At 41.0% G+C, this 23,812-nt stretch overlaps 2 protein-coding genes across 10 annotated transcripts in view; one reads left to right on the forward strand and one right to left on the reverse strand.

The window, feature by feature from the left end:
* SYTL3 (synaptotagmin like 3) overlaps nucleotides 1-1,015 on the forward strand; it is a 34,532-nt gene extending 33,517 nt beyond the window's left edge. For all 8 annotated transcript variants that reach the window (XM_083732448.1, XM_083732454.1, XM_083732449.1 and 5 more), the window contains one exon: nucleotides 94-1,015. In XM_083732448.1, coding sequence (XP_083588574.1) covers nucleotides 94-224 — 131 coding nt within the window. In that variant the 3' untranslated portion in view covers nucleotides 225-1,015. The remainder of the gene's footprint in view (nucleotides 1-93) is intronic.
* Nucleotides 1,016-1,852: 837 nt separating this feature from the next.
* The window catches only part of EZR (ezrin), a 37,452-nt gene continuing 15,492 nt past the window's right edge, over nucleotides 1,853-23,812 (reverse strand). For both annotated transcript variants that reach the window (XM_083732496.1, XM_083732497.1), the window contains exons 3-14: nucleotides 23,355-23,438; nucleotides 17,811-17,906; nucleotides 16,073-16,347; nucleotides 15,838-15,921; nucleotides 14,740-14,886; nucleotides 11,389-11,485; nucleotides 8,921-9,084; nucleotides 7,828-7,958; nucleotides 6,654-6,814; nucleotides 5,215-5,307; nucleotides 4,086-4,337; nucleotides 1,853-3,285 (exon numbers count right to left, since the gene is read on the reverse strand). In XM_083732496.1, the coding sequence (XP_083588622.1) occupies nucleotides 3,121-3,285; nucleotides 4,086-4,337; nucleotides 5,215-5,307; nucleotides 6,654-6,814; nucleotides 7,828-7,958; nucleotides 8,921-9,084; nucleotides 11,389-11,485; nucleotides 14,740-14,886; nucleotides 15,838-15,921; nucleotides 16,073-16,347; nucleotides 17,811-17,906; nucleotides 23,355-23,438 (1,749 nt within the window). In that variant the 3' untranslated portion in view covers nucleotides 1,853-3,120. The remainder of the gene's footprint in view (nucleotides 3,286-4,085; nucleotides 4,338-5,214; nucleotides 5,308-6,653; nucleotides 6,815-7,827; nucleotides 7,959-8,920; nucleotides 9,085-11,388; nucleotides 11,486-14,739; nucleotides 14,887-15,837; nucleotides 15,922-16,072; nucleotides 16,348-17,810; nucleotides 17,907-23,354; nucleotides 23,439-23,812) is intronic.

Here is a 23,812-nt window from a genome sequence, read left to right on the forward strand (position 1 = left end):
TCAGGACATGAAGTGTTAGGTTTTCTTAACAAAATGAGAGCTATTAAATGGACAAAGTCAAGATGAGTCACTTTCCCTTTCTTATGTTTCCAGAAACATCAACCGGTACAGTGGATGCAACCTCCCAAGCATGTCTTCAGTGGGAAAAGATGCTAAGCAGCCCAGACACATGGACAGACATAGCACTTTCACTGTATCCTAATGCTCCTGCCTTTAAATTCTGAATGTCTCTTGCCTTAACAACATATGGAAAGCTATGTGTAGCATTGGTCATTGCCTGCTCAGACAAGTATGGTATGCCAGTTATTTTAACCCCAAGAAATGTAAACAATGAATGAAAAGAACAAGGGAACAGCTTTACTGATCTCTGTGTATGTCAGGAGCTTCACAGCAAGTCAGGCTGTGCCTGTGTGAAAGAACCTCAGATCCACAAACACCAGAAGTGTTAACTACAAATTTAGAGTTCACCTATTTCTCTGGGAAACTAGTTGGGTATCTTAGCCAGAGCAGCAGGCATTATTTCCTGGCACAATTCAAGTAATAGCAAGATTAGACTGGGAATTTAATACTGCTGTTGATGGACTATTTCATGGTTGCATCTCTTTTTGCAAACTCCAAAGGCTAGGACTAAGCAATGCAAGAATGTTTGCTGTAACACCCTTGTTCATTTTCACTGCTGCCTGCTTCTCTTTCTCTCTCATAATCAGCCCAAACCTTTTTCTTTCTCCATATTTCTGTTCTACTTTGACAGTCTCAGCTTTGTTCTTCGAAATCAATCTGGCTATGCCTGTAAATTTAGCAGCACTGTGCACCAATTACTTGAAATGACGCCTATAACTGCAGCCAAAATATGTCAGCATCTGGACAACCTATTCTTTCTGCTTGTCAGCATCAAAGAACAGAACTCCTCCAATGAACGTTTGAGATCAATCTTTGATTTATTGGTATCTGTAATCTACAGAAGTAAAAGAAAACCCCAATGTATGGCATTTTATCTATGCATGTAATTAGTTGGGCTAGGGGAAACAAGCACAGACATGTATCCTTTTTGGAAAGTTGTTTTTGTAAACCACTTATTTCTTCTTTAACTGGAAAATACCACAAAGAGGGTGTTTTGCTTAGTTCCATAGACAGTGGTACCTTGGTTTAAGAACAGCCGTGTTGCAAACTTTACCTCGGTCCAAGAACGGAAGTCAAATGGTAGAAAGGCACCAGTGGCAGGAGGCCTCATTAGGGAAAGCGCGCCTCAGTTTAGGAACGGATTAAGTTCATAAACCAAGGTACCACTGTATAGCTGCCCAGTACTATTGAGCCAATTAATGTAGTATTATCTACCCTAACAGGCATCTGCTCCCTAGTGTCTAAGGAAGTCTAAGGGTCTTTTAACCAGATATGCAAGGGACTTAATTTATTGTGATAAAATGGAGGGTGAGGGAAACAGGATATGTCAGTTATAAAATAAATTAATACTACAATCACTACAATGATTTCTGTTCTTCCTTTGTTTCATCTGTTCCAAGTGACATCCAGTGAAGCAAGTCTGCTTACAGAGAAGCATCTACAATGGAGCTTCTGATTTCTCTTCTCCCACCTCCAGTTCTCTGCATGCGCCCCATCTGGTCCACAGAGTCTGAGCCTCTGGAGCTTATTATGGGGATATGTGGAAGATGACCCATTGCACACATGGGCATTAACTTACTCTATAGAAGGAAGTTGAGATCCAATGTAGTGTGGCTAGATGAGCTGTTTTATTTACCAATACCATCCATTAATTTTTCAAATATCTTTGATGGCAGGAATAGAAAGTATTGGGGGGGAGGGCGGGAAATCACACAGAACTTCAAACACATGCTGCCTTGCAGATTTTTTTTTATTTGTTGGTGAATTACACAAACAAATCCCACAACACTGTTATCAGGAGACAATGGTTAAAACGTCTTTGAGTACAAAGCAGCATAGGGAGTTACATGTTGAACAGAGTTAACAATGTATTGTTCACTTGACATTCTAGCAGATTTCCAAAGCCTGAGGTGGGATTGTTTCACGGGTGGAAGTTAACACGGAGACAGTGGTAGAAGAAATCCATAGAAATTCTCTTTAATAGAGAAAATAAGCTGACAAAGTCCCTTCATGGTTGGAGTCTGAAACTATCATTTTTAAAAAATTAGAAAATTTGTTAGAAAAAAAAAATAGGTACAGTGAAATTGTATATACTGAATCACAGCCATGTTATCACAATTTGTTTTAAAGTAAAAAAAAAAAATCATCTTTACAAATGTTTTCTAGATCAAAATAGTTTCCTACACTGCCTTGACTTCAGAGACTAGAAATTATTGTCTATTTTTTACATTATTCTTTTCATATTAAGTCTGAAAGTAGTAACAAAATATACAAAGCAAAAAACTTTTATCCTCCCTTTTCAAACTAGAATTATATCTGTCACTTGCATCTTTAACATAGGTATATATAAATACTACACTACAGCTGATTGGTTAAGCTGGAGTACCACACTTCAATAACATTGAAGGCCAACAATATCCCTGCCTATCTGTTATGTAAGAAGAGCATCCAAGTGTGCCTGTAATGCATAGCTTCTGAATGATCACTGTGGGAACTTCTCCAATACAACAGTGCAATTAATAAGCTTCCTCAGACTTACTACTTGTCACCACTGTAGAAATGTCAACAGTGTAAGAGGGGGAAAGAGATGGACGCCATGAAGATCTTTACAACCCTGAATGTTTGTGCTGCTTAAGAAACAACCTGGTGCGGCAAACTAGTAGGTTGATTCTCCAATCTGGACATACCTACCACACTATAGAAATGGGTGCAGACAAGCAGTGTAACAAGCAGCACAATAGTAACACAGAAAAGAAACAATTCTGACAAGCCTTTTGGCACTAGCATAGGACCAAATTTCACCAAGTCTTGACTGAAAACCTTGTGGTGGCTATCCTTATATGCTTAAAACTGATGTTGTATTAAGCTAAAATCAGGTAGCATCTGACAGGTGTGAGGGTTTGGGGATTATTTATTTTTTTGGTATGACTGTTCAGTGACCCTTCAGATAGAAAGGTCAGCATTGAAAACCTGCCTTTCCCAGAGTCTTGCCTTATGCATTTACATAGCTTCAAACTCATCAATTCTTTGCTTGGTGTTGCCTTGTCGGATCTGCCTCAGTGTCTTGTACTTGTCTCGTCCTTGCCGCATATTCTCTGTGTGAATGAGGTCGTTTTGTGTCTTCTTGTTCTCATCTCTGGCCTGGGCTAGTTCATCAGTCAGCGTCTGCAATATTTAAAACACTCAAGTTACACAGACATACAAATACTTAGGGGAGTATGAGGTAGCACACAAGACTATAACAGAACATCATTCCTCAGTCCTTCTGTTGCTTGGAAGCCAGGATATGAAAATCTTTGCCACGGTGTTTCTTGTAATAGGACAACTAGAAGTGGTACAACAAGAGGAGTGTAGAAAAATAAGAGCCTGGGGGCAATTTAGAAGATTCTGGATTTCTTCCAATCCTAGCCATGCGAGGCTTCCTTAGATAGGCAATTGAGGCCTACAATAATGACCCACAGTTATTAAATGAAATATAAGAATCCTCAGTTCCATATGAGCTTCCTGGTACATTTATTAGCGTCTGCATTTAACAGGTTCAGAATTCAGTACAAGGGCAGTGAAAGAAGCAGATATAAACATCTCTCAACTCTTTGGAACAACCAACAAAGGAAGCTGCCTTCTATTGAGTGAGTCCACTCAGTCCATCTAGCTCTGTGTGTCTACACTGGGTGGCAGCAGCTCTCCGGCATTCAAGGCAGAAGTCTCTCCCAGTCCTGCATGGAGATGCCAGGGACTGAACATGGCATCTTCTGCAGGACAGCTGCATATGATAGCTTGGGCAACATGGATGCTGCTGAGCACCAACTGGGTGGCTACTGATCCACAGAATCAGTTTCATGAAGGGGCTACCGTATGGTTTTAGATGGAAACACTGGGACTGAAGCCCCATTTCGCACAAAATCATCAACCATGAAGAGCAGCAGTCATCTCAGTCATGTGAAACTGATCTAGGTGTATCTTACCTTCAGCTGCTTTTGCACACGCTCATTCTTTTGGGCTTCCGTGATTCTCTTCTCTTCGTTACGATCATCCAAGATCCCTTCACTGGAGAATTCTGCGCTGTAGCCAGAGGACTCGGTTCCTTCGTCCTGAAGGTTGTCATGGACATGGTAGTTCACTGGCTCATACACAGGTGGGGGTGGAGGAGGTGGAGCAGTCATCACCAAGTGCAGCTCCTCTTTTGTTTTTACAAGATCTTCTTGGGCTTCTATAGCCTATTGTAATGGAACCAGAAAGAAAATTTAGACAAAATACTTTTTACTAGGATTCCGGTGGGTACAGAACAAGGAGCACTCTTCTTCTGTGGGGATTTGCCTGAGGTTGGTCTGGAAGCCACAGTGAGGTAACTCAGTGGAATGCCCCATCACAGACATAATACACTTCTCCTAAAAGAGGTGAATGGCTAGTAACAAGCTAGCAGCCCAAGTACCAGGGCTTTGGTTTTAATTTCAAAAACCCCAAACCAAGGATCAGGATACCTAAAAGAGAGCCTCTCTCCCTGCTGCCCTGTCTGAACATTGGTGCTCAGCTGTTGGAGGTTCTCTTAGCTGCATTGTAATCCTGCCAATGGCCGCCACGGGGAAGGCCCCCTCTATGGTGGTAGCCTAGGGAACTACCTTCTTTTGGAGCTCCAGAAAGCACCCATACGGGTAATATTTCGGTGCTCAAAACATTTCAGGGGTTTAATTTCAGGATGAATGGTGTCCTGGGGGCCATTCGTTATAGTAAATTACTGTGATTTTACTATTTTTTATGTTAACTTGTACACACTGGTTTGAGATGGATTGTAAAAGGCTATTTGTAAACTATTTTATAAATAAAGCAGTTTTACAAATACTTATTGTATAAACATTTTTATACAAACCACTTTGAGACAAGCACCTCAGAAGCATTATACAAACAATATGGTCTTATCCCACACAATCCCATCATACGCTTCTACGGCTGGAAGCAAAAACTACTGTTCGACAGAACTGTGTAGCCCATACTCTCAGATTAATGGCACTGAAAGTTCCAAGGCAGGACTAAAACTGCTAGACCCTTGGAGGCCAAACAGACTGATACGTAGCTCTAAAGAAACTTAGCACTTACCCTGTGCTGCCACTCTTCTACTTCGTTCTCTTTGCGTTTCCTTGCCTCTTCCAGCAGTGCAATCCTGGCTGTGTATTCAGCAAGCTCTGTAGCCTGTTTGACAGAGAGAAAAGCATTTTAACATAATCCGGAGAAGATGGAAGTACTATTGGTCAGTAAGATCTAGAGACAGGGAAGCAACCCATTTTGGATTACGCTGTTCTACTGATGAAAAATCAGGTACAAAATGCCACTGCAATAGTGTTAGCTGGAACCAGCTCTAGGGAAGTATGTTATTCCACTCCTAGTTCAATTTAAGATTCTGGTTATGTCCCTAAAGCCTCAAGTGGTTTAGAGCTAGAATACGGAAAGGGTATTTATCTCCAGTATGATTTTGCCAGTGCCCTTTAGTTGGCCGGAGAGGGACAACCTTAAGTAGAGGGCCACCAACTTGGATGTATTTAAGAAGATAATGCTATGAATGTCTACTAGCTAACAACCTGGAATCATGATTTCCTCATGCCTGCCTGATCCCTAATATCACTGAGATCTTTGGGGTTGTCTTAGGTGCAACCACAATAGCTTAGATGCACAACTCAACTACTAGAAGTTGTGTTTAATGTTATGGGCCCTTTCACCTGAGATTAGACAAGCACCCTTTGTCAGGCATATGACAAAGACTTTCTTATTCCTGCAGACATTTTCAGGTTGCCTTTCAGGTTTCGGTTTGGTTTTATGAATTCTTATTTTTTCCCTGTATGGTTTATTTTTATGCAAACCCCTAGAAATGCCAATGATTGAGCAGCATATAAATGCCTTAAATAGTAAGAAAATAAAAACAGCAACAATGGCTATGAACCATATGCCTGCGCATATCAGCAACTGGGAATCAATCACAGTGGAGGATGACTCAGATTTTGCTTGCTGGCTTCCCATATGCATCTGACTGGCCACTGAGAACAGGATGCTGGATCAGGTGCCCTTTGGCCTGATGCTCCAGCAGGAGTTAACTTACTATTAGGGCCTGCTGCATATCTCACTAGAGGTAACAAGGAGGGAGATTTCACCACGGTAATGCCCAGATTATGGAATTTGTTTTGTGAGATCACTTTGTCCTGTCTCTTAAACATTGCTTGAATGTCTTCTGGTTATAATGCTTCCCTCTATTACTCTACTTTATACATGCTGCAATTTGCTTTGAGTGGCAAGGAAGGACACAGATTCCATGAAAAACAAATGTCCATACTGTACAGTATCTTGATTTCCCCCTTTCATTCTCAAGACTCACTGCTCAGAAATACAGACTCTCAGCCATGTATTAATTTGTCCTGTATTGTAGGATTTGCTTTACTTTGGTCAGTAACTTTTTCTTGCCCCCCAAACGTAGCATTCAGCCGAACTCGTTTGCTACTATTTATATAATTGTCAGAGTTTATCTCCCAAGTGCCTTGGATGCGTACCAGCTGCTCCTGACTCTTCATCTGGTCAGCTGCTTGCCTCTCCAGTTCTTCCTTGGCTTGCAGAGCAGCTAAGCGCTCGTTCTCTAGACGCTCAGCTTCCTCCTGAGCCCTTCTCCTTTCATCTTCAAGCTCCCTGGCTTTTTGGATTTGGTCTGAGAGCTCTGGAACGGGAGGAAAAAAGCCACACAATAAAAAGTTGTGTTTGTGTAAACTCCAGCCTTATAAAGATACTTAGCAAATCTGGTGTCTTCTACCTGCAAATGCAAAGAGGAGCTTGCTTTCTGAAAGCCAAGACAATTCCAAGGTCTTATCAATATGTAAAACATTCTTCTTTGAAGCTTAATAGGTATAGCTTTGCATTATGCTGCTTATAGGGATGCAGGAAAAGTATGGATTCTAAAGCATTGGATTGATACAGGATAAAGGGAGGGCAGTGGCATGTTATGCATTTAAATTTCATAATCTTGTTCAGAGATATCGGCTCAGCCAGATCAGGATGTAAAGGAAACTACAGTGCACTGCATCAGATCTCACGGCTGGTCTGCTGAGAAAACATCCGCCAATGCAGGCAGTTTAACATTTTCCCTTTAGGCAATGAGAAAAGCTTCCTGTCAATTGAACTACCACTACTGGGTGCAGACATTTTAGGAACTTTACAGCCACATATGCCAAATATAGGACATCAGATTGGGTTTTCAATAACATTTTCCTGGGGTTATTATGGCAGACATCTAATCTTGAATAATCTATATAATCGTAAAACAAGATTACAAGGCGCCTACCATATTTTTTAAATAGTTTGATTAATAGTTGAGGGAGATTTTAGAAGTTTTTATGAAATTGCTTAGCTCAGCCATCTAACAGTAGATAGCAGTAATGCCAGCTGCATTTATGGAGCAATATGCACAAGTAATAAATGATTCAAGGACTAAAAGGAAGCTCCTATAAAACCTCCATCTATTAAGAGAGTTGTTCCTGTGCTCTGGTGAAGTAGATGTTATCCTGGTTTGTATATTTCTATCATGAAACCCAATGAAATGTCATGCGACAGCACTGTTAGGATATTATAGTGTGCCAACACACTGCTATGTTGGTTGTCTAAGCAGGGCTAAGAATGTGAGGAAGTGGTGGAACCATGGGTTCCGGTTGCCTGTTTAATGAAGGCAGATTGTACCTTTTTCTGCTTTCTGCGTCTTCAGTTCGTACTCCTGCAGTCTCATCATCAATTCTTCCTTCTCCCTTAGCATCTGCTCTTTCTCCTTCTCAATTGTCTCTCTCTTCTTCTTTTCATTTTCTAGCTGTTGTCTGTAACGGATCGAAAAATAAGTTTGCTTCAAAACTCTGGAGGTTACAAGTCTGCTTACTGCTACACAACTATTCTGTGCTGGGGTGAAAAGCTTTTCTCTTCTGTGATTTTCTACAAAGACAGAAGCTTGTTGAAAATATGGCATTCAAGCACTCCTGTGGCTGCATCCAGGGAGGCAGCAACAATCAGGTGTCACAAGCTCTCAAATTAAGAAACTAGGAAGAAATTACAAAGTATGGAGCTGTGCCAGACAGAATCAGGGAATTTAGCTGCTCACTAGGCTTTACCCACTGCAGATATGACTTCTGTTAGCTCCATTCTGGGTAGACATCACATTATAGGGATGACTCCATGCATCTTTGAGTTTATTTGGGGGAGCGTGGTAGGCAGCACCAGTGCAACATAGAATATGCTACAGGGTTAATTGCTAAACTGATAATGAGTGTTGTTTATCCAAAGAAGACTTCATAAAGGAGGAAGAATAGAGATTCCAAGAGGATGAGTTCCCTGGTTTGGTTCTGCTTAGTTGCCATATTACTGCATTATAGTGGTTAAGATGGATTAAAATGGCTCTCTGGAGCACCTTGATATGGGATACAAAATGCTGGACGTCACAGTTCTATTGTGATCCAATATTATTTATTTTAATAGTCATTTATTGCATTTATATATGGCCTTTTTGGAAAGGCACCTAAGGCAGTTTGCAAAATAAAGAATACAACAATTTCTTTAAATAGTTACCTATTGCTTTATGTCACCTCTTCTCAGCTAAGTGTGGATGCCTACATTTAGCAAGAAAAACTGAGTTCTCTAGATTTCTACCCTTGCAGTGGTGGCATTTTACCCTCACCACCAATCTCTACCTCTGCCAAGTTTTCTTGAAGACAACACATTAGGCCCAGCCATTTTCTCCATTCAAGTGAACCACACCCTTCCCACCACTGTCCACCACCACGAGTACCTTTCTAGCTGCTTCTGGTGCTTCTCTTCACGGGCCTGGGCCTTCATCTGTTGGACCTCAATGGTGTCAGGTTTCCTACGGCGCATGTACAGCTCGTGATTTCCCATGCACAGCTGCAGGATCCTCTTGTTAATTCTTAGACGAGGAGCATAAAACACAAAGTCCTGGCAGAAGGAGGAAGTGGGGAAAGTAAGTAAAAAAACAACATCATCTACTTGGGCTTCCCACAAGCATTCTCATCTTCCCCACTCAGTCCTTAGTTCTTTGTTATGGAAAACACAGGCAGCAACCTATTACAACAGCTTATGTGTTTTTATTGTATGGGGCCTTGTTCTTTTCCTGAAACTTACACATGGTGTGTCGCTTTAGAATGATAAGCCAAGGCCCAAATATTGAGAAGAGAAAAGAGAACTTAGGGGAAGCAAATGCTGACTAGAGATTTTGATGGTACTATGGAAATGGAATTTAAAGTTAAGAAAAACAGTACAATAAAAGTGTCTATGACTCTGGTTTGTTTGTTTTTAAGTGTGTGAATGAGATGTATACTTTAATCTTCCTATTAATCTGAAGTGATATACTGCATGGGATGTAGACTGAAATGAGAGCATTTTCTCAAATAACTGGACAAAACCATTCATGTGGCAGAGGAAACAAATATTCCATTTCTCCAAGCAGTCAGCTTTAAAACAGTGTTGTTGTTGTTGTTGTTGTTATTAATTAATACTATTACTACTAGTTTGCCTATCTCCCTGACTGTGTATTTCAAAGCTATGAAAAATGTTTTAACAAAATGGTGTCCAGTACTTTGGAGATAACTTTTATCACATTTGTTTTTTGCCAACACTGAGTTTTTATTGAAACAAGTTACTTCACTGCTGTTTCACCAAAGTAAACTTGGCACAAACCTGCATCTTGCCAGTTCTACTAAACGGCAAAGTTACATTTTCTTGCTATTTATCATACTTGTATGTCAGGACCTCACAGTAATGAGAATTAAAATCCCCCTTTAGCCTAACAGCCTTGTGACGCAATTTAGGCTGAGGTAGATAGTGACTTGGGGCAAGTCATGTTTGTTTAGAGCTGAGCTAAGTATTTGCAGTCCAACTTCCTCAGTCCAGTTCCTACACCTCAATGGCTCTTAGTTCCCTAATAATTCCAAGCTTCTATTAACCTAACAGAAGGCATGCCTTAATCATCCAAAGCAGTGTATGTTTCTTTTAAAAGCACAGAGGTCACCATGTCTTCAGTGTTTCACTGAACTGGATGCCTATACAGCTTCTCAGTTCCCACTCCTAATAGGATAAATAGTGCAGAAGTGGTTGAGAGTTCTTTTGTTACCAAGGTTTTCACAGACTACTATGCTCATGAGAAAAGACATTCATTGAGCTTTGATAATGGCTATAAAGACGTGCGCATTTCATTTGAGAGAGAGTATCCTTTTATGCAAATTACTGTGTATGAAATTGACTTTTAATAGCAGTTCTTCTTAAGTAAAAGGAATGAGAACCCTTGAATTTCTGGACCCACTTTCCCAAGATCCATGTGGGTTGTGATCCAGTGCCCTGCACACACAAAGGCTTTTCTTCCTCTACAATTGCCAACAGGAGAACCTTGCTAGTACTCATTGCGTATCACAGTCAAAGACTGCGAAGCATTTTGTGTGTTCAAAATTTTTAAGTATAGACACAATGCCCTTCCCTGGGCTACAACAAATTTCTGGAATAGCCTCATGAAAAATCTCATTTTAAAAGTGCATCCCAGTTTGTACAAGACCGGCTATGCACAAGATTCACAAATATTTTGTATATAAATTACAACATAATGAACAACTATCTGGCATGGAAAAGTTATGCACACAAGAATAAAGGAGCGTTTCATGAATTGTCACCAACCAGATTTATCTCACGGAAATAAAGGCTTTCAGTGTAGCGAAGCAGCGAGAATCTGGAGGGGAGGCAACTTCACTCACCAAGCCCTCTCACCAATACATTGGAGGGGTATTTACAAGGGGGGCGGGGCGCGCAAAGGCAATTAGCAAATACAAATTATTTACAGCAAGTGGTCTATGGGGTGCGATATTTAGAAGCCTCGGGAGGAAATCTTTCCATCAGATGCAGGAAACAGTAATCTGAGTTGTTGCTGGGAAGAGTTAATGAGTCATTGCTCCTGTGGTCTCTGAAGTACATACTACAGATTAAGGTCACAAAGAACATTTTGGAGAAAATACTAAAAGGGGGAGGGGACACAACTGAACGGCAATAATTTTCTATTAGGTCAATGTTACTTTTTATGCCACCATTTCTTTTCTTGATCGTTTAATAAGGAATTTAATACCTATGAGCTGAAGTACTGGTGGATTGCTGACACATACAATCCACAACTGAGCTATTAGCATAAAAAGTATCAGAGTAAAGATGGAAGTTAACATTCTTGATCTGGCAGTAATACTCGTCATCGGCTATACTTACTGGGGCTTTCTTGTCAATTGGTTTTATGACAAATTTCTTGTCATTGAAAGAGATGTTTCTGATCTCACTCCAAGGGAAGCCAATCTTGGGAGTTAATCTGCAAGCACAAAATTATTATGGTTTTGTTTTTCAAGAAGATACATTGATTTTATACATAAATTGTCTTGAATGTGACAATGCTTAAATATAAAAAGGGTCAGGTCTCTACAGCATCGTTACCATCGGGTTTGGTCCTATGTAGACAAGCAATTACGTAAAACAAACCATTTTTCAATTTCATCTCAGGGCTGGGGCCTGTAGTTCTAAACCTAGGTATTAATTTTTCTTAGATCTGGGGCCCCACAGATATTATGTCACCCTCAGCTGGAGGACCCTTTCTCCTCCCTTTTTTCTTTTTCTTCTTTTAACTTGGCCAGTGCTGGGCTGGCTAGAAAACAGAAGTTCAGACCTTCAGTCTCTTTCCATCTTCGTCTCCTTTCCTTGGAATACCTCTGGGGCTCAGGTTAAGACCAAAGACTTCCTCTCAACAAAGGAATGGAGGGGCTGGTCACCTTTTTATTATTATTATTAAGAAAAGGGATCCTACTGGTGCTTGCTTGGGGGATTGTGTGCAGAATGCCTTTTGTTTTGCTGTGAGTATGCACACTTGTGTGCTGCCTTTCTGAGTGGGGTATATGTATTCCTTTCCCCCTTCGCGGGTGGAGATTTGCCTGTTTCTTGAGAGGTGCTATTGTTTGGGTATTTTGTGGTGGTTGACTTTTGCCTGGTTTTTGTGACTTTTGATTTTTGCCTTTTGGGACAGTTGGGCAGCCATGTGTCCTACTTTAGGGAGGACAGTCCTCTGTTTGAAAGGCTGTCCAGTCCAAATCTGGTGAAAATATAAATAACCATACGAAGGTTGAGCAGCAACAGTCGCTTTGAATTTGCCCATGGAGAGTTCACACCTGCAGAACACGCAGGTCACATGGCCATAGTCTTGTTCCCCATTAGGGTGAGGCAATTATTTCTGAAAGCATATTTATACAAATTTGCATAGCAAACTTTATGTAAATCTGCATCCTCTTTTTTTAGTGCTTATTCACTGGTGCTTCAATGCATTACTTTTTCTGGGGTTGCTGTGTGTTCAACCATCCTAAATTTCCTGTCCTTCTGATACAAGCGGATTGAAAAGAACCAAGGAAACTATTTTATGGAAGCTTGGTTGCACCTTGCCCATCAATTCATTTCTATACAGGTTTTATTCATGTCAAAAATTCACTTCCAGTTAGTGGCAGACTATCACAATTTCCGCTTTAAAGCAAAGCAAAACTATTAAGACCCACTCAGTATGTTGATACCCATTTACTTTATATATGTGTATTGCACATTTCTTATGATAAAAGGTGTCAAAATGCTCCCTCTGTTCAATCCCATCTCTAGAAGGACAATCTATAAAATTATAACCGTAACACTAAAATTTAATGTATCCCTTCTGTCTGCCACTTTAAAATACCAACACAATAATTACGTGCAGAAGAACTATAATGTTGTTTTCATTATGAAAAGCAGTGGCACTAATATTTATATGTTAAGCTCTGTTAACCACAGGTGTGGTTCTGCCCTATTCTGCCCTGCAGCTAAGGTGGCCAGATGCAAAAAAGGAAAAGGAAAAAAAAAAGAAGACTGGGTTCAGACACAGTTGTGTAGAAGAGGAAATTCCAACAGGCATGACAAGCAATGCAAGCTAAACCTGCTGAAATTCCTTTTCTGCACCAGACTTCCCCCAACTTGTTGCCTTCCAAATGTTGTAGTCCAAAATATCTTAAGTGCACCAGGTTGGAGAAGGTTGCTCTAAACAACTAATAAAATGTGCAGGGGCCCCTTCTCTTTTTTCCTACCTGGCCATTCCTACCTACAGCCCTTCACATGCAACCCAGCTCTAATTCATTTAAGCAAACTGAGACATCTAACTGCATAAACAGAGAGGGTGGGATCCAGCCTCTTCATATCATGAAGGTTATGAGTTAATTTTCAGGTGTCCCAGCGCTTACTTTGCTATGCATGTTTGCCCCTCCCCTGATTTTCCTTCAGAGGCAAAGTTTCCTTTCTGAAGCGTCGGTAGCTTGCAAAACCTGTTTGAATGACTATGGCTACACTAAAACTAGAAGTAGTTTCACTCATGCAATACCTAGAGTGACACTCCTTGTTTTCTGGGTGATGGTGCACCTTAGCATTCCAGAAAAATATTTCTCCTACTCTACCATCCCAAGACTATTTCATTTAAAATCAACATGAAGACCTATTCTATCCTATTTCCATAAACTGCTTGAACATCTCTAGTTATATGGGCTTATGGTTTACCTTGAACTGAGAGGACAAAGCAAAGTTAGTACTGGCAAAAAGGTATGTTCTTTATTTCAGATTCTTCCAAACTCATATCCTTTAACTCTGCTGCACGTGAATAGGACTAGTTTTCTTTTACATTTTGTCCCCATTAAGTTTCTTCTCTTTGCTCCCTGATTACCAGTCTGCTGTTTCCCCACCCTTCTTCCAAAACTAGAGATCTCACAGCTACCTAATGAAAGAGGATCAGCTACAAATTTGTGTATGGCAGAGAACACAACCTAATTTGCTTCCAGTTTGACCCCAACCTAGCCATCTAAGGACAGGTGCGCACAAATATGGCTCACGGCTGGAGCCAGCCACTAAGAAAAGTGAGTTAAAGTGCTCTCTCCAACTTGAATATATTGTATATTGGCTCTGAATGGCCCTAGAGTCCTGTCTACTTCAGATGTTGGTAGACACATACCAGCGATCAGTTAAGAGATAATGGGCAGGATTCAACTAATGAATGCAATAACTTAATTTGCACAAAGGGGCTTTCTTCCTTCTCCCCACCCCTCAAAATTGGCTCTGGAGGTTCAGGAGGTGAAGGGGGAATCATTCCATCTGACAAGCCAAAATGCTTGCCCTGACAGAATGATTGCCAAAGTGCAATGTTGAATTCCTCCCCATTAATTCTGCTTGCGCACAATGTTTTGATGAAGTTGGATCCAAGTTTCTGCCAGCCCTATCATTAGGATCTGATATATGGCCTACCTTTACACCATATAATGGATTCTTCCGTTTGACCCCTGCCTGCCCTTCTAAAGGGCTAGTATATGAGTTAAGGGAAAAACAGGTCGCGGTTTGGAGATAGTAAAGGCAAGTCACTTTGAGGCCACGTGTTTCCCAGCACAACCACATTCAGCACACCAAGGTGACTTGCTTTGATAAGGCTGCCATAAAAATACAAAGCACAGATAACGAGAGAATTATCTGGCACTAATGCCTGCTCTTCAACCTCAAAGGAATAATAAAACATCCGCTTACTTGTCGTCCTTCTCATATATGTTCAGCCCAAGTGCATCTACTCCCAGCCAGAGATCAGTCCCTTTCTTATTCTTGATTTCAAAGTAGTTGATTCCATACATCTCCAGATCCTGGGCAATCTTTAGGTATTCCAGCATGGCATTCTCTCTGGGTGACAAGGAAATCATAAGTAGGAAATGTTAGATGATGTTTCTCTTTTAAGACTGATGCAAAACCTTTGTGCCAGTAGGGAAATAAATGCACTCATTGGGGTAACAGGAGGAGACTAACAGAAACATTACCTTACTACAAAACGATTACAATATTACTTATTTCTTGTCCAACATGAGACCTGTTAGTTGTACGCGGGTTACAGCAGAAGCCCAACTGGCCTTAACTAGAAGTTGGACATTTAGTATTGCTGATGCCATCCTGTGGAACAGTCATCCAGCCGTGATGGGCTGCCATCCTTCCCTTTGGATTTCCAGGCATCCCTTGAAGACATCTTTATGCCAACAGGCCTTCACAGCTTTTTAACTAGCCACTCACCACAATTATTTTTTCTATTGCTTTTAATGGCTTTTTTATTTTTTATGATATTTTATGATATGGTACAATAGAAATACTTCCATAAATAAATTTCCAGCTTTGCTAATACTCTAAAACTTTTGCCTATAAGCTTGTTACACTGAACGGATACAAACTACCTGTACACAGGTGCAAGTGTTTGGGTGGAGGAGTGTGCAATTGTTGATTTGTACAACTCATCTCTATTGTATGCACAGGTACATAGACACTACACTTGTTGAACACTACACGTGTTTGCTTACACACTCATTGAATGTAGCCCCACCTGTGTACTTTCAAGAGGATTTCAAAAATTCCAGTCTATCATGTTGTGCTTCACCCACACATTGTGCCCAGCACGGGAATTTCTACATATATCAACGGACAATTATGCATCAGGAATGTAGAGAAGATGATGGGCCAGAGCAGGATATATGTAAAGAACCTGTTCCAAGTTCTTTGCTACAGGGTTACCTTTCATCTAAGAGCTGGTGAGGAATGCAAAATGTGGGCTCAAGAAAACAGACAGACCCCTTCAGTGCCATAACTCACTTGAGCATTCCACCATGTTCGGCATGCCAGACCTGGATCCGTTCTTCCCACTGTTCTCTAGAGAGTTTATGTTGGTCCATTACTCTAAATATACAAAAAACAAACAAAAAGAAAAGCCATGAGGTGAGAAAGTTGTAAGCTCTAGTTTAAACTTGTGTACGTCTAAGTTTTAAAGAATGGGCTTAAAATTCCCCAGAGAAGCCCTGTCCCCAAGTTTTCCATGAGACGTTCTCACCTTTGGGGAATGAGGCGTTCAGAACTGAGGTATCCAGGCTTGTGCAGTTCTTTATTGTAGTCTCCATATTTGGCTTGCACAGCGTAAGACCCAAGGAGGACTGCAGTTTCAGGTGGGCAATAGATTTCATCACTAAGGATTCCTTCTTTCACCTGCAGGAAGAACAGCTTCTGTGTGATGTCCTGGATCAGCTCCTCAGATACATCTTCAGGGTAGAACTTGGCACGGAATTTGAACTGCAGAGGGTTCTCTTTCCTGACCTCTTGAGCAGAGACCTGAAATGGAGAGGGGGCAAGGAGGGAGCAGCAGCAAAGCATGAGCAGCATGTCAAAACACAATTGAATGCTAGCAAATTATTGTTGACTATTAACATTTCTGAACACATTATTCAAATTTAAGTCTTTTGGTTGTCAGCCTTAGAGTTGCATAGAAACTCTAAATAGCCCCTTGTGTGAGAGGAAAAACTTCTGCTTGCACAACAGGACTCCTCCCCTTACTCCACACCCCTCCTAGATTTGTTCTGTGGTTTCCCCTATCCCTTTGGAGTATAACTGAGGATGGCATGGGGCGACGGTGGTGGTGGAGTCCAGTTGCACAAGCAGGTGTCATTCTACTCACACAATTATTCAGTTGAACACTGTCCTTAGCATTGTGACCATAAGGCTTCCCACTTGCCAAGAGGCGATTTTGCTCTTCACATCCTACTTTGTACTCCATTCTTTGGTGCTACTTTTGATTGGGGCTCTTCATTTATTTAAGTCAAAGGGCAGCCTCATAGTAACTACCTGGATGCAACTATGTATGTTTTGCCTTTTCTTAAGCAGCTTTGAGATGCATGGTGAAAAAACGGAGCATAATTTATTAAATAAATAGATGCTTAGATGTGTGATGAAGTAATGAGTGCATGCTTTCAGCCACTTTGCTCATTATACAATGCCAGACCAAATTATTAGTGCATCAGCATTCCTAAGGTATATCAATATTATGTACAGCTCAGGCTGAATGTTTGCTAGGATGGCAAGAGAAATAAATTATCTCAGACAGAACAGAGCTGCAGTACAATGCTATTGTATTTTTCACCAAAGCATCAGCCGTAACAGCAACCGTAGGCTGGAAAAGAGAAAGCTATGACAACACAGGCACACACACGGCTTGTTTTATTTAAAAATCCTGAAGGCTTTAGAACAAGGAATAGGTCTATACTAGTCTCCACATGGTAATTCACTAATCTGCGAGAACAATTTATTCTAGGCAATTTGGCAACTAGTCCTGCAGAGATTAAGCAATGTATACCGAGAAGTTCCGCTAATTGAAATAAACACAATAGACAGCTATTTGGAGTAGGCAACAGACAAGCTGAGACTAGACTATGTACAAACAGACAGTATTCAGAAATTAAGCAAGAACTCTTGTTTGGCAGGCCGTTAGTCACCAGAGGACTGAATACTGCATCTCTTTTTTCTTAAATGGAGTTTCCCATACTAAGCATTTTAACCTCTGGAAGTCACCACAGCAATTGCTGGGCTTACTGGATTGAACTCCCGATGTAGATGGCTCCCTAGTGTCTGCCAGGCCCAACCAAATGTCTCATTGTACTGTAAGTCCCATTGCAGACTAATATTGACCAAGTTCACACTCTCAATATTATCTGTGTGCCCTTCTTGTATAATAAAGTAATGCAGAGATGCAGCTAAGGTGGCTAGTGCACAGCTGTGGCTGTATTTTCCATTTCATTTACCTTTTTGTCAAGCTTCAGCCAGGTTGGGAATCCTTTGTTATCCACATACTGAAGACCAAAGTACCAGACTTCGCGTAAGCCTATCGTCTTGACCACCTAAAAGATGAGAAGAAGGGAGGCCAGAAGACTTGAAATAAAAAGGTCAAACACCTATGTTTTCTAAGACTCTTGCCACAGCACGTAAGCCTGAATATGTGGACTGCCAACTCCACCCTCTGAAAAAGATGCAAATTTCAAGACCCTCTAAAAGCCAGCTTTGCCAGGACTACTTGATCCCATGGAATTTGATCCCATTCAATACAGGGAAGAAACAAAAGGCTGAGAGAAGAACGTGGCAAATGCTTGGTAAGGTTTTTTTCCGTGTAAAAATGCTGGTTTGAAAGGCTGAACAAAGGACATGCTGATCAGTTGCCTGCTGCCTCATATTATCAGAGGTCAGATTAATCAGTGTGCAAAACAGACAATGAAACCGATAGGTATTTACAGCTCTTTCTTTTTTTAAAGCACTCCAAAATTTAAGAGCTGCTTGGTGCAGTCTCATCACTAATAGCATAACTAGATACCATCAGTAATAGCATAACTAGATGCCTCTCTTAAGAAGAGTCTCAGGGTTCAAAAAGACCCAGATAGAGAAAGAAGGCTCAGCTAGGAGGAGCTGTATCTCTGAAATGTGATCCTCCTCCCTTAATAAAAACTGTAAAGCTGCTTGAAAGCTGTAAAAGCTTCCTGTAATTAATTCTGATATTGGAATTTAAACAAGATGAGCAGCCAAGTGTAACACCTATTAGCTCATGCAAAACTGTAATTGCTCTCCCGTCAAAAGCAATCACATAAGATTTTTTTTTAAAAAAGAAAACTACAATACTACAAATTTTCAAAAACGAATGAATTAGCAGCATCTGCTTTGTGGGGTGGAAGATGCTTTAAGGTGTCAAAGACTTCCCCATTAATAGTTTTCTATACCACACACATATTTTTATAAATATATATTTTCAGGGTGATTTTCAATAATAAAATAGTAACAGTGATTAAAAGTAGCATAAAGCTAAAGGTAAAGGTATCCCTGCCCGTACGGGCCAGTCTTGCCAGACTCTGGGGTTGTGCGCCCATCTCACTCAAGAGGCCAGGGGCCAGCGCTGTCCAAAGACATTTCCGGGTCACGTGGCCAGCGTGACATCGCTGCTCTGGCACGCCAGAGCTGCACACGGAAACGCTGTTTACCTTCCCACTAGAAAGCGGTCCCTATTTATCTACTTGCACCCGAGGGTGCTTTCGAACTGCTAGGTTGGCAGGCGCTGGGACCGAGCAATGGGAGCGCACCCCGCCGCAGGGATTCGAACCGCCGACCTTTCGATCGGCAAGCCCTAGGCGCTGAGGCTTTTACCCACAGCACCACCTGCGTCCCTAGCGCCACCCGCGTCCCTAGCGCCACCCGCGTGCTAAAGCTAGCCATGTGTTAAAATGGCATTCCTTCTGCAGTGATTTCCTCTTACTGTGATCTACTAGTTGCCCTGATAGCCGATTGACATATTTATGCCATTTGCCTTTAATTAACACTTTGTGGGGATTGTCTCCTTCAACTGCATTAGATTATTAGTGACAGATAATCTAACAGATTAAATGGGAGACAAAATGGAAATCAAGGAAGAGCTTACAAAAAGATAAAACTAAGATGCCCTATTTAAAGACAAGACCAACTCTCAAGACTATGCTTTTACCGTCTGGAAATGCATCAGAGAGAATGAATTGTTTTGACATTTTGGAATTAAGTAAAATTTCCAGCCTCATGTAACCTCAGTTTGCTTACTGAAATAGTTGAAATGAAAATACTATTTTAAACCAAGTGTCAAAACAAAATAAAATGCCTCACTCCCAAAAATATGCCCAAGAATTAGGTGAAGTAACACAAATTTCTTGCACCACTGTTTAATTACAATTCTATCACATAATTCTCTTAGCATTCCATATTTCACCTGGAAAAGTTTCAAATCTTTACTACGTGCTATGGAAAATCTTGAGATTAAGAGTACAGAACACATAGTGGGAGAGGAATGCCACTCAGATTTGCAAAGTATAGTGCAGTTTTGTTGTTTCACAACTCTGATACTCAAAACATATTTTAAAGGAAGCAAAAAATGGAATTTGCTCAAAATATTTCTGGCAAGGAAATAAAGGGTGGCAATGTGAATCCATATCAATACAATCTTCAAAGCCAGTAAAAAGCACTGAATGTAGGAGAAAACACACACTCTAAAACAGTGCCAGAGATAAAATGAACATTTGGAATTATATATTCTAGGCGAGTCTCATGCATTCAGAACTAGTTTTGCAACCAAGGGAAACTGCAGTATTTAGCCTCAGTAATGTACCAATCTAAGTTAATTTATGTTCTGCAGGGCTTTGTTTAAATCTATTCTCCAGTACAGTTTGAGCATAATTAGTGAGACTTTCTGGACCATGGGTTGTCTGGCTCTTTCCAGATCTGATAAATTATTTAATGAACACTATAATTGCTTTAAACACACTGGATGAACCGACAGCATAAACTTCGTTATGAATATAGATCAAAGGGGCAAACACTTGTAGGACAACTTCCTCAGAGATCTGCCCCCTTTAGGGCAGTGGTACTTAATCTTTTTTCCATTTATTACACTTTGTTTGGGAATTGAGGCCTGTTCATATATCTTCATCCTCCCTCTGCTGCTTCCAACATCTTTAGGGGGGGCGGGCAAGGTTTCCAGGCTTACTGATGTTGCTAACAGCAGAAACGGAGTGATACTACCCAAATCCTGAAAATACCTACGTAAGGCACAGTGATGGTATGGAAGGAAAAAGCCAAGAAAGAGACCCTTTTATGGAGGGAAAGCGACTATGATCTGGTTGTACATATTGGCAAATGAGAGGAAGATGTTGCATCATTTCTACAGAGAAGTCTTGTCAGGCCTCCACAGACTCTGTTCTAGAATACCTTATTTTTAAATGCAGGGTCAAGGTTGTGTGGGTACAGGGCTGCAGTTGGGGGGTCACTGGCAAGGCCTTAGGACATTTCCCTTATTAAAACACTGGGGCTTTGTTTGTTTAGAAAAGAGACAACTATGTGGGTGGGGAAGCATGAGGTAGAAAATCTCTCTCTCTCTCTCTCTCTCTCTCACACACACACACACACACACACACACAGAGAGAGAGAGAGAGAGAGAGAGAGAGAGAGAGAGAGAGAAATCCAAAGGCACTGATTCCCAGTAGGTTCAGGTCAGACAAAAAAAAGTTTATTTCTCCCATCCAAAACCTAACATGGAATTAATTACCACACTAGATAAGGCAATTCCTGATAGTTTACTTTTAAATAAACTAGCTGTTAAAAGGAATCTCGGTTGTATGGAAGCAATTTACATCCAAATGTCAGGTCCGGAGGTGAGGACGCTCAATGTGACACATGCTCTACATCCCTGGGAGGCAGAATGTGGGAACTGATGAACCTTCCTCTGACCCAGGAGGGTTATTCCACTATCGATCTGCCATTCCTGTAAACAATTCTGCCTTGCACTTCTCAGCATTAAGCAGGCTGCTGGCACTACCTGGTCAGCTTCCTAGCCTAGACAGAGAGAAATGGTGGCACTGACAGCCTCCAACGTTATTTCCCTCATAAAATGCACAGAACTGACACCCCACAACATGCTGCCTTTTCTTTCTACATAAGGAAAACTTGCTAAATTCTCAAATCCTATGTTCTTACATAAACCTTGTGAAAGAGTTAAATCGCTGGCAGGAAAGTGACTGCTAACCTCTTATATTTGTTATTTATTAACAAAACTCTCTCTCCCTATTCACAACTTCAAAAAATAGTTACAACTTTACTGTAGTTAATATACAGCTATGGATGGTGCAATATTGCTTTCCCTCCTTGGTTGTAAAAAATAAAATAAAATATGAATTTGCAAGATATATTAAGAGGAAAACTGGATTTTATTCTTTGTAGCGCTGTACAATTTTCTCAGACTTCACAATAATAGAAATATACAGACCCTCTGCTGTACTACACAGTTCATTATAGTCTCTAACCCAAAGGCCCACATGTGCATAGGTCAAATGCCTTGCAGTCATTGCCTCTCTGCCTGAGGATATCAAAATAAATGGCAAACTGGATGCAGGTGGAATATTACCCACACCTGTATTCAATCACTGTAATAAGGTGAATGGGCTATCTATCATATCTATGAATGTTTACGCTCTATTGATCATTCCCAATTGTCTTTCGTTTTTCTTACAACAGCCACCAATAACAGACAAACCCCTTAAAGACACAGCGTATCTTATAAACCTTAAGGAACTAGTAAGGCAGAATAGCATAGCTTTCCTGTTGCAAATTCTGTGGTGACCTTTACTAAGCAGAAATGACAAAATGGAAGCCCATTTCCAAAGTATACAGACTGACCATATTAAAGCCTTTCCAATATTCTTTGGGATATGCTCCATTAAGTCATTACCACATCCCCTTTAATACAGGGTATTTTCTTCTCCCCATTTGGTAATCCCACAGCAGTGACAGGTGCTGAGCAGTTTAAGTATGATTAATACACACTTCTACAATTACTCATGTTGATTCAATATAACAGAACCTGTACTTGAACCCTAGAAATAATTTATTAGTAGCCAATTAATCTAAAAACATTTATTAACTGAGTACTGTTACATTACAAAGTTGTGTGTGTGTGTAGCAAATAAAAAATCTTGACACAATGTTTTCCTACCCATTTTGGAAGTGAATGGTTTCCCCTCACACCTGAGCAATATAGCTTCAATGAAGACTACAGATTTCTTTTTTCTAAATCGCAGTAAGGTCACAGAATACATAGTACTTTTTGCTATATTTCTTTACGGATAAAATTTTGATCTAACAACTTTACTTGACAGACCCAGAGTGCTGGTGTTTTCTCCCTTTTCTTTATGTCCAGAAGAGTAGGTGGAAAATCCCTTTAAAAAGGTAAAGGTACCTCTGCCCGTACGGGCCAGTCTTGACAGACTCTGGGGTTGTGCGCCCATCTCACTTAAGAGGCCGTGGGCCAGCGCTGTCCGGAGACACTTCCGGGTCACGTGGCCAGCGTGACATCGCTGCTCTGGCGAGCCAGAGCCGCACACGGAAACGCCGTTTACCTTCCCGCTGGTAAGCGGTCCCTATTTATCTACTTGCACCCGGAGGTGCTTTCGAACTGCTAGGTTGGCAGGCGCTGGGACCGAGCAGCGGGAGCGCACCCCGCCGCAGGGATTCGAACCGCCAACCTTTCGATTGGCAAGTCCTAGGCGCTGAGGCTTTAACCCACAGCGCCACCTGCGTCCCGGAAAATCCCTTTACCTCTCCTTAAGGATTTCAGACACATGCAAACTTAAGATTTTTAAAGGAACACCAGCTTTCTATTGCTGATTTGTACAGAGGGAGATCTGCAACATGCCACCCAGTGAATGGTTCCTTGAGCAAAGGAGAAAGTCTCAGGTGATCCACCCTCCCTGCAGAAAACTTCGATGAAAACTTACACACTATATACTGACCTGGTCAAACAGCTGTTTGCCTGTTGTGTTAGGCTGGATGGCAAACTCCAGCTCTGCATCCATGGTGGTAACTCGAACATTGACCTAGAAGAGAAATTAAAGTAATGGATATGAAAACAGAGCCAGTGTGCACTGTAATTTGTATAACAGATTTTAGAACTGTGGTTCAGGATTTGAAGTGTATACAAGATACTATGTGCTAGTAAACAATTTTGAAAAATAAAATCACCATAGTGTTTAAACGCATAAGTGCTACAAACATTTCAAGATGCTGGTCCATCAAGGTAATTTGCCAGACATTATCCTGAGTGTTCTACTTGCTTTGCAGCTCCTGGCTTTGATTGAGCTTTTTAGTTTAAGTAAAATGACATTTTGGTGTTCATTCTTCCAGTGCATAGTGTTATGCTAAGCCAGGGCTACGATTAGTATGAAGCCTGACATCTTAATTAACATCCCTT

This window comes from Podarcis gaigeae (assembly GCF_964106915.1).
Source record: "Podarcis gaigeae genome assembly, chromosome: 3".
Lineage (NCBI taxonomy): Eukaryota > Metazoa > Chordata > Lepidosauria > Squamata > Lacertidae > Podarcis > Podarcis gaigeae.